General features: G+C 39.8%; 1 protein-coding gene across 2 annotated transcripts; it reads left to right on the top strand.

Moving 5' to 3' along the window:
• On the top strand, positions 1–9,921 carry atp6v1c1a (ATPase H+ transporting V1 subunit C1a). 2 transcript variants are annotated; one of them, XM_028982054.1, is made up of 13 exons: positions 1–177; positions 2,821–2,978; positions 4,498–4,565; positions 5,210–5,295; positions 5,402–5,496; positions 5,816–5,907; positions 6,236–6,334; positions 6,615–6,683; positions 7,145–7,237; positions 7,899–7,992; positions 8,458–8,555; positions 9,069–9,195; positions 9,316–9,921. In XM_028982054.1, exons 2-13 carry the CDS (start codon positions 2,847–2,849, stop codon positions 9,412–9,414), a joined length of 1,152 nt encoding a protein of 383 aa, XP_028837887.1. In that variant the 5' UTR covers positions 1–177; positions 2,821–2,846; the 3' UTR covers positions 9,415–9,921. The 2 variants fall into 2 exon arrangements, with proteins under 2 accessions (XP_028837887.1, XP_028837888.1); XM_028982055.1 differs by having other exon boundaries at positions 9,319–9,921.

A 9,921-nucleotide genomic window follows, 5' to 3' on the forward strand; every position in this document is an offset into this window, starting at 1 on the left:
GGACTGCCTTCCAGACTGGATCGGGATCCTCCCAGTAATCCCTCCGATCAGCTGACTCGATCCCACCCGCTTCAAAGTACTCTACAGTCTGCTGGGCAATTATGAATTGCCATCTGTAACAGCCTTGCCTGTAAACCGCTTTGCCATAAGACGCGTAAGGCCGCACAAAACCCGCAGGTAAGGCGCGTAATTTCCCTTTACAGACAGCTGGAGGTAGCAGCAGCTGGCTAGCTGCTAGCCAGCCGTCACAACCTTGCACCCCGGCGTCGCGTTTTCATGTATGTTGTCGCCGTTTCATTTTCCGCCGCAGCGATCGGTTGTAAACAAGGAAGCGGTGGTGCAAACGACAAGAGCCGCGTTTTGTTTGCGTTATGTTGCTAAATCTCTGCTTTAATCCGCGCAGATGGGGGAAAAAAGCAGTTCGTCTGGGATGCATGACTGTACTTTACGGAAACTCGTGATCTGTCTGTCATTTTGGGAAGTAGAAGTGGAATAGAATTTCTGTTATTGCTTCAAATGCCACAGGTATGGCCATTAAATCTTGTGACAGGCCATCCTCCAAGCGAAACGTGTACAGTATTATAACATCAAGGTGGTGACTGAGGTGTTTATTGAATGATCTATTACAACAACATTCAGTATGATTTATGATATTCTGATTTAAGTAGCTGTACTAACAAAAAACCTAAAATTATGTCGTAAATAAATACCGTTATTGTCGCCCTCGTAAAGTTTCTGTAGATAATGTCATGAACAACATTTAATGTAATTTATATTGTAATATATTTACCAGTGTAATTTGTATATAATATAATATTTGTTTGGTATATAAGTCTGTCTTATTCTATTCCTGTCTTTAACTATATTGCCTGAGCCGATGGCACCTTAAATTTTGTTGCTTGTGACAATGACAATAAAGATATATTGTATCTTATATTTTTAACTTTAATAAACCCTTTTATAAATGATCATGGGCATATATAGTCCCTGACAAAAGTCTTATCGCTTATCTATTTTGTAGAAACACCTGCTATAGAAATAGCTCATATGAAAAGATAAAACCCTACCAAATGCATTGAAATTAATTAGTTTCACTGAAAAAAGATTTATCAATTAATCAAGACAAAAAGGTCAAATTTTATCAAGACAAAAGTTTTGTCACCTATACAGAACAAATTTACTGCAAATACAAAAATGTCAGCAAATTAAGTAGTGGTGCTGTAAGATCCAAATTTTATATCTTGTATGGCTTCCATGAGCTTGAAGGACTGCATCCATGCGGTTTGACATGGAGTCATACAATTTATTGATGAAGTCATCAGGAATAACAAAGAAAGCATTCTTGCATGCCTCCCAGAGTTCATCAGTATTCTTTGGTTTCGTCTTCCATGCTTCCTCTTTCATCCTACCCCACACCTGCTCAATGATGTTCATGTCTGGTGACTGGGCTGGCCAATCCTGGAACATCTTGATCATATTCGCCTTGAGGAACTTTGATGTGAAGATGAAAGTATGTGATGGAGCACCATCCTGCTGTAGAATTTGGCCTCTTTTATGGTTGGGAATATAAAAGGTAGTTAAGATTTCTTGGTATTTCAGACTATTGATGTTGCCTTCCTCCCTGCAGATCTCTCGCACACCCCGATACTGGATGTAACCCCAGACCATGAATTGTCCGCCACCAAACTTCACTTTTTTCGGGGTGAATCTCTGATTCATACAGGCTCCAGTAGGTCTCCTGCAATATTTGCGGCGACTGTGCTGTAATTCTACAGAAGATTAATCAGGAAAATCCACTTGTCCAGCGTCCATCCTTTTAGAAGGTTGTGGGCCTTGGAAAATGCCACACGGTTTTTCAATTGTCTTTTGTTTAGTGCTGGCTTCTGGGCACTGATTGGACCATGGAGGCCATTTCGAGACAGAATCCAACAAACTGTTCTGGTTGACACAGGGACTTCAGGTGACCAGGTCTCATGGAGCTTTGCTGCAGTGGAAAATGGGCTGGCCTTGGATTTGCAAGATAACAATCGGTCCTCTCGAGCAGTTGTCTTATGGGGTCTGTCTGACCTGGGCTTGATAAAAACGTCTCTGCAGTCTCTTCAAATCTTTTTTTTTTTTTTTTTTTTTTTTTTTTTTTTTTTTTTTTTAAATCCTCTGTACTTGACGCTGAGACACATTGAAGGTGTCTGCCACATCAGTAGTGGATCTGGTCTTCAGCTTCTTGATAATCAACACTTTATTCTCAGGGTGAATCTTAGGCATGTTTGCAGAGGTCTAGTTGCAGTTGATGTGAAGGTCTAGTGTACTGGGCTTCTTTTTATACACACCTGAGACCTAATTGAACCATTATTAGTCACAGGTGAAGCTCATGAAAAAATTGAGTCAATGGGCTTTGCCAAACTTTGAATATTAGAATATTTTGACACTTTTGATTTGCACTGAAACATTATTACAAAAGCTGTTGGGAATAAAATTAGCCATTTCTTGTTAAAGGTCAATTTCTTGTTTTAGGTCAATTTTTACACAAGCGACAAGACTTTTGTCAGGGACTGTAGATACATGTGATTTATATATATTTATATGGTGATTTCTTGATGGCAGCCATTTTTTCTAAAGCTCTAAAAGCTCTGAAAATACATATTCACCAAAAAACATGTTGAATTGCAGATTTGTCCTAATGCCTGGAATGCCTCAAAGAATCTGTAGTTCTAAAACTAGTAATTGGTAGGCTGGCATATAGGCTTACGAACTTTTTTTGTGCCATGTTAATGCTTGCATGTCACTGGGGATGGTCGACCTTTTTGCGTTTGTTTTATTTAGCTGTTGCTTGATAGTGATCTGCAGCCATGACGGAGTTTTGGCTGATTTCGGCCCCTGGTGAGAAAACCTGTCAGCAGACATGGGACAAGATGATGGTGGCCACCACTCGCACCAACAACCTTTCCACAAACTACAAGTTCAACATCCCAGACCTTAAGGTTAGCCTAACTGTGTTGTATTAGTCAGCGAATTAATTCGTTAAGAATCATTATAGTACTTTGATCTATTACCATTTTAGACAATATTTGTGTTTCTTTCTTTATTAACGTTACACATTGATACCATAAGATCCTATACATAAATTGTAAATGTAATATGGGTAATTCTTCAATTATCATATATTTAGAAAAAAATCTATATTTGTCACACTTGCTTACTTAACCCCAAGAGGTACAGTCCAATCTTTGTTTACAGTTACTGCATTTACCAGACACCCTTATTCAGGGCGCCAGTCCCCCTCGAGACACACGTGCATCATAATATATGTTCATATTTTTGTGCATGTTTTCATAAAATAACTCGTCCTTTGCGTTTTACCATAAATTCCAACTGTGAAAGGGAATGCATGGCTGGAGAAACGAGTGGCCTCCGCAGACTAAATAAAGAAAAAAAGAGAAAATCAATTACTGGACTCTGTGCTTATTGGGTGTGGTGGCCTAGTAGGTAACACACCTGCCTATGAACCAGATGATCCAGGTTCAAATCCCACTTACTACCATTGTGTCCCTGAGCAGGACACTTAACCCCAAGAGTCTGTCCCTGTAACTACTCATTGTAAGTCGCTCTGAATAAGGCCGTCTGGTAAATGCTGTAAATGTAAATAGGTGCCTGCTCATATTTCATATTCCAAGTTATTTATATATGGTGTTTTGTGTGCATATGGGATGCTGATCATGTGTGTGTGCATATAGAATACTATTGATCTTTAATTTAATTCTGAATTATACTATTATATATTATTCATCACAGTCATCAGGATGTATTTCTAGATAGAATAGACAAAAATTCCACAGAAACAATATTTTCTAAAATGACCAAGACCCAAATGGATTATAGTTGAAGAATTAACCAGATACAAATTCCAAAATATTTTAGTAAATCTCACTTAATGTTTATTCCAAATATTAATGTAGTAGACAAAATAGGTACTTTTCACAGTATATCTCTGACTTTTTGGCTTTCCCTAAAGCTCCCTGTTAGATCCTAGTTCTTTCAATAACTTAAGTGCACCTTCACCTGTTTTCTGGAATGTTTCTTTTTTTTTTTTTTTTTTTTTTTTTTGAATTCTATAATAGGTATTGGGTGATGCTGTAGTACAGTATGGTATTCAGTTTTTTTTTTTACTTTATTTTAGTTATTTCCTATCACAAATTTGAAAAGTTTCTTTGATTCTGTTGACTGACATTTCTGCCTTTCACATTTCCCATGTCCCTCGCTGACCTCTGTCACCTCCTGGGTGGCCAGAGGCCACAGTTTCCAGAAGCTCTTTTTAATGTCTGATTAACTGAAAAGACGCGGCGCCAGCAAAAGTGCACAGAGCCATGAATGCCACTGACTGCGGATGAACTAAAGCGGGTCTGCTCCAAACCCGTCGACTGGGTTTGGATAAGTGCATTACACAGGATGATGATCAAAGGGATGCTTGTGCGCTCCTCCCCCTCCCACTTTCCTCAACAGGTTGGAACGTTAGATGTCTTGGTGGGACTGTCTGATGAACTGGCCAAACTGAGCTCATTTGTGGAAAGGTATGCTGAGTGCTCTTTTTATGTCAGTTCTAGGGTATTCAGAATCCCAGACTTGGGCAACTGGACTTGCTTGAAGTCATTGAAGTATTTTGATCTGAAGTTTAAGTTGAAAGTAGGCCAAATTCTCAGATTGCTTGTGTTTAAAATCTTGTAGTGAGAAATTTCGCACAGAAGTATGCATGTATTGCTTACCCGCTAAAAATAGCTGCTGGCAGTTTGGTGACACACCAGCACTCCTTACGAAGATATTTTTTAACGTCCCATGACTCATAGATCATCTGGACCCCAGTGATATATTTATACACTTGGTCTAGGAAAATATTTGCATAGTGTATATTGAAATAGCTATATTATTTCAAGTGCATGTCATTTATCTTATAACAGATTAAATCTAAGTAATCACACACACACCTATATCTTATGTGTGTATTATCACATGCACACATGTAAAAGGTGTTGTAAGTTTTCAGAATGTGTATTAAATTCAAATGTTGTCAGTTATTGATAGGGGTCTTTAGTTTACTTCATTGTACGATCCATGCCCCCCCCAGCCCATGTTTAGCGATTTATCTTTTCTGTGATGAAGAGGTTTATTATATATAGCCTTTTCAGCTCTGTGTGATCTCTTCTGATCCTGTTCACAGTGTGGTGAAGAAGGTGGCTCAGTACATGGCCGATGTGCTGGAGGACAGCCGAGACAAAGTTCAGGAGAACCTGTTGGCCAATGGAGGTGAGGTACACCCAACACCCTGGTATGACAGTCAGGCAGCTGAGGGTGAATGGAAGGATTTGTTGCGAGCGGTGAAGTACTGACATGTTGGTTTACTTGGCTCTAGTTGATCTGGTCACCTACCTTACAAGATTTCAGTGGGACATGGCTAAGTATCCCATCAAGCAGTCTTTGAAGAACATCTCAGAAATAATATCTAAGGTGAGTCATTGTGGGATAGTTGCTTTTTCCCCAAATACAATGTTTTTCTGAGCAAGACACTTGCTCTGGGGTGCTGATCCTGTAACCCAGCCCATGTTCCACCTCAGCTGATTCAACTAGATGTGCTAAATGAGCATAAACCCAGAACTGTACCGGATAAGTTCCATCCAGGACTGGGGTTGTGAACCCTGCTGTAATTATTTAACATGATTTATATGCATATCTACGAAAACCAGATAGATATTGATCTCATTAGAATTATTCTATTTTGATACAGTATAATTTATCTTTATAGATATTTATCTTGTTTTCCCTACAGCAAGTAACACAAATTGACAATGACTTGAAGGCCCGTGCCTCAGCCTACAACAACCTGAAGGGCAATCTGCAAAACCTGGAGAGGAAGAATGCGTGAGTGGTTTTTGAAATTCAAACTTGACTCACTTATATAGTGAAAGTGAACTGATTATGAAACACACTGCAGCACAGCACACGGTGACACAATGAAATGTGTCCTCTGCATTAAACAATCAACCTTGGTGAATAGTGAGTAGTCGTGAAAGGTGCCCGGGGAGTAGTGTGTAGGGACGATACCTGGATCAAGGGGACCTCAGTGGCACCTTGGCAGTTCAGGATTCGACCACAACCTTCCAATTACAAGTCCGCTTCCTTACCCACTAGGTCACCTCTGCCCTTGTTTTTGTTACCCATCTGATAAAGTGGTTCTTTCTGCCACCAGGGGGAGCCTGCTAACCAGAAGTCTGGCTGATATTGTGAAGAAGGAGGACTTTGTGCTTGACTCTGAATATCTGGTCACCATGCTGGTGGTAGTACCAAAGTGAGTTTTACATTTTATTAGTTGTTACTCAAAAATTATACTGTTTTATTTTTTCTCTCAAAGCAGTCAGGGTTGTAGAGTATTCAACTTGAGTCATATATCAGTCTCACCGCTTCTCAGAGAAGGTTTTAAATGCATGGACACAGCTGGGTTCTGTTATTGATAAATGCAGTATGTCTCACTTAAATTAGATTTTTAATTTCATACATCCATACCTTGGCTGCTAAGATGATTTTCTCTGGTGTACATTGACTGTCTTTTCTTTCACTTTGCTCTTTAGGACAAGTTATGCTGAATGGCAGCGCACTTATGAAACACTGGCAGAAATGGTGGTTCCCCGTTCAACAAAGTAAGTCACCCACAGCCTGGTTCTCGACGAACATCAGTGAGAACATGCCCGGTCGCATTAGGTTTGCATTAGCTGATTGTGTGTTGAGAAACGATTTCCTGGGGATGTTGCTGCCATGACATTTGCCAAGAAAGAGCTGGGGGCAAGATTAGTTTGTAGCTGGTTGCTGTGGAAACCGATTCGTTTCCACATGGAGCAGCTGGCCCTCTTTTCTGGTGCTCGAGGTTACAGAGGAGAGCAATACTTGATAAACCGAGTAATTTTAAAACGATTTTGTTCGAATGAATGAAAATGGTATGTGTAATTCAACATTCATTCCAAATGTTTATTACATGCTGTACAGCTTTTCAGAAACACTCCGGTCCTTTATTGAGCATAGGAAGAACTTGAGCTACTCTTTCTGTGGTCATGTGTGTTTTGGTAATGACATCTGTATAATGGACATTGTTGCTCCTCATCAGTCTGCTGTTTGAGGATCAGGACAGCGGCCTGTTCAGTGTCACCCTCTTTAGGAAGGCCGTGGATGACTTCAGACTCAAAGCCAGAGAGAACAAGTGAGCATCACACACTCTTCATTCAGCTTTCCACTCACATATTTTTTAAAATGTGTTCATTTTCAAATAATAAGAAAAACATAAGAATTAGAGGATGTGACTTTCATTTGAATGCAGTATGTAAAAAAAATTGCTTAAAAATATAAATTGTTGAGTATCTATTTCTGAAACTTATACTAATTATATTGCATAATCTTGGTAGAAAAAGATGGGTGTTCATAATTTATCTTTTTACCAGTTTTAGTATGAACTTGTATTACTTCATAGTCATTAGTGAAAGTGAAGTGATTGTCATTGTGAAGCACAGCACAGGTGACACAATGAAATGTGTACTCTACTTTTAACCACCACCCTTCATGAGCAGTGGGCAGCCGTGACAGGCACCCGGGGAGCAGTGTGTGTGGATGGTGCTTTGCTCAGTGGCACCTTGGTGGTTCGGGATTCGAACCGGCAACCTTCAGATTACGGGGCCACTTCCTTACCTGCTATGCCACCCCTGCCCCAGACTTCCACTGGGGAAACTGCATATTATGGAAACTACATTTATTGATATTTTATATATATAGTTTTATATATTATTATTTTTTGTTGTGTTTTGAGGTCTTAACTATGAAGCTATTCTTTCTTTTTGACATCATTTTTTTCCTGACATATTTGGCAGGTTCCTAGTGAGGGACTTCCAGTACAACGAAGAGGAGATGAAGGCTGATAAGGAAGAGATGACGCGCCTCTCCACTGACAAGAAAAAGCAGTTTGTATGCATCAGCAGAACTCGATCCGCAGGACTGTGTCAGCAATCCAAAAGCAGCAGCTTCTGAATGTGTTGAGGGGCCTTAACCCCCCACAGACAGTCGTCTACTTTTTCTGTGTAGTTGCTGCAATAGTAAAATGCACCTACTGTTTAATGAAGAGAAGCTGACAATTGACTGGAGTTGACTGGAGTGGCAAGGTGTTAAGGGAAATTTGTTGCTCCCTTTTAGTGAAGTGAAGTGATTGTCACTTGTGATACACAGCAGCATATCACACGGTGCACACAGTGAAACATTTCCTCTGCATTTAACCATCACCCTGAGTGAGTCGTGGGCTGCCATGAAAGGCGCCCGGGGAGCCGCTAGGCCACCACTGCCCCAAACTTAAATATAAACTTAAATTATTAAAACCGTTGTGGATTATCAGTGTTTGCTGTCAGTGTGAACCTTGAACAATCTTTTCCTTTGAAGGGTCCACTTGTCCGATGGCTGAAGGTGAATTTCAGTGAGTCTTTCATTGCTTGGATCCACATCAAGGCTTTACGAGTTTTTGTGGAATCTGTCTTGAGGTAAATAAACAGCCCTTTAATTTATATTTAAGTTATTATCTAATATAAAGATTTTTTTTGAGCTGAAGACATCACAACAATGTACAAAGCTACAATATTTTTAATGAAATGTTCTTCATATGTGCATGAAGTGAAGTGATTGTCATTGTGATACACAGCAGCACAGCACACGGTGCACACAGTGAAATTTGTCCTCTGCATTTAACCCATCACCCTGAGTGAGCAGTGGGTAGCCATGACAGGCGCCCAGGGAGCAGTGTGTGAAGAGGGTGCTTTGCTCAGTGCATGATTAATGGTTGGTGTCATCAAGGACATACAAAGAGACTTGCTTATAGAACATAATCCATTTTGCTATTCATAAATATAACATACAGAAGAGCAGAACAGTTGTTATGTTTGCGTGAGGTGGTCTTCTCCAGTCTGTCTTTTCTAAGAACCCCTTTTTCAGCTCTTAGTTCCTAGGAACTGCCGTTGTGGTTGTTCATCCATGTAAGTTTCTCTTGGCACACACAGGTATGGACTGCCCGTCAACTTCCAGGCCATGCTGCTGCAGCCCAATAAGAAGAATATGAAAAAGCTCAGAGAGGTTCTCTATGATCTCTACAAACACCTGGACAGCAGTGCAGCTGCCATCATAGACGTGAGTATCCTCTGTTTAAAATACTTTTGTAATGTTTGGTGGATCTATATAATAACAGCCTGTAGTAGTAAATGTGTATATATACATTAGGCTCATGCTAAAAGTTCTCTCCCATTACAGCAGTCAGCCATGGACATTCCAGGTATCAATCTCAGCCAGCAGGAGTACTACCCATACGTTTACTACAAGATTGACTGCAACCTGCTAGATTTCAAATAGTATTCTGTGGGCCACTCCACGCTGGCCGTTTTTTGTGTTGCTCCCTCGCATGCGCATTCCCTACTTCTTTAAACTGAGGAGCAATATGACTTGTACTGCAGTTTACATATTTTTTCTTTTGGGAACAGAACAGTATTTATTTTTGTGCGCAGATGAAGAAAAGGTAAATGATGTATTTCAATCATTCCGCCCATATGTGCTTTGTGTTTGTCTTCATCTGTGAACTACGATGGACGCTGAATTATGTGAGGACACCCTTCATTTTTATTAGGTATTTTTAAAACACATTTGAGTGTCACCTCGGCAACAGATGATTCTATTGGAAATGGTCCTTTCTTTTGTGGTGTTCTTGTCTTGTATATTTGGTGTGTTCAAAGTAGATATATAATAAACAAAGATGATAATATATATATACACACTGTAATAACATCCATGTGCTTTAGTGTGTTAAACTTTATCATGGATGTGAAAACGTAATGTAATATAATAAAAATGTGAGATGTCAAA

This window comes from Denticeps clupeoides, chromosome 5, assembly GCF_900700375.1.
Source record: "Denticeps clupeoides chromosome 5, fDenClu1.1, whole genome shotgun sequence".
NCBI lineage: Eukaryota > Metazoa > Chordata > Actinopteri > Clupeiformes > Denticipitidae > Denticeps > Denticeps clupeoides.

What these genes read in the sequence shown, in the direction of transcription:
- atp6v1c1a (XM_028982054.1), top strand. Translation starts at nt 2,847, where the DNA reads ATGACGGAGTTTTGGCTGATTTCGGCCCCTGGTGAGAAAACCTGTCAG. An exon ending in GAACCTGTTGGCCAATGGAG is followed by an intron (nt 5,296 to 5,401) that starts GTGAGGTACACC and finishes ACTTGGCTCTAG; the next exon opens with TTGATCTGGTCACCTACCTT. An exon ending in GTGCAGCTGCCATCATAGAC is followed by an intron (nt 9,196 to 9,315) that starts GTGAGTATCCTC and finishes CTCCCATTACAG; the next exon opens with CAGTCAGCCATGGACATTCC.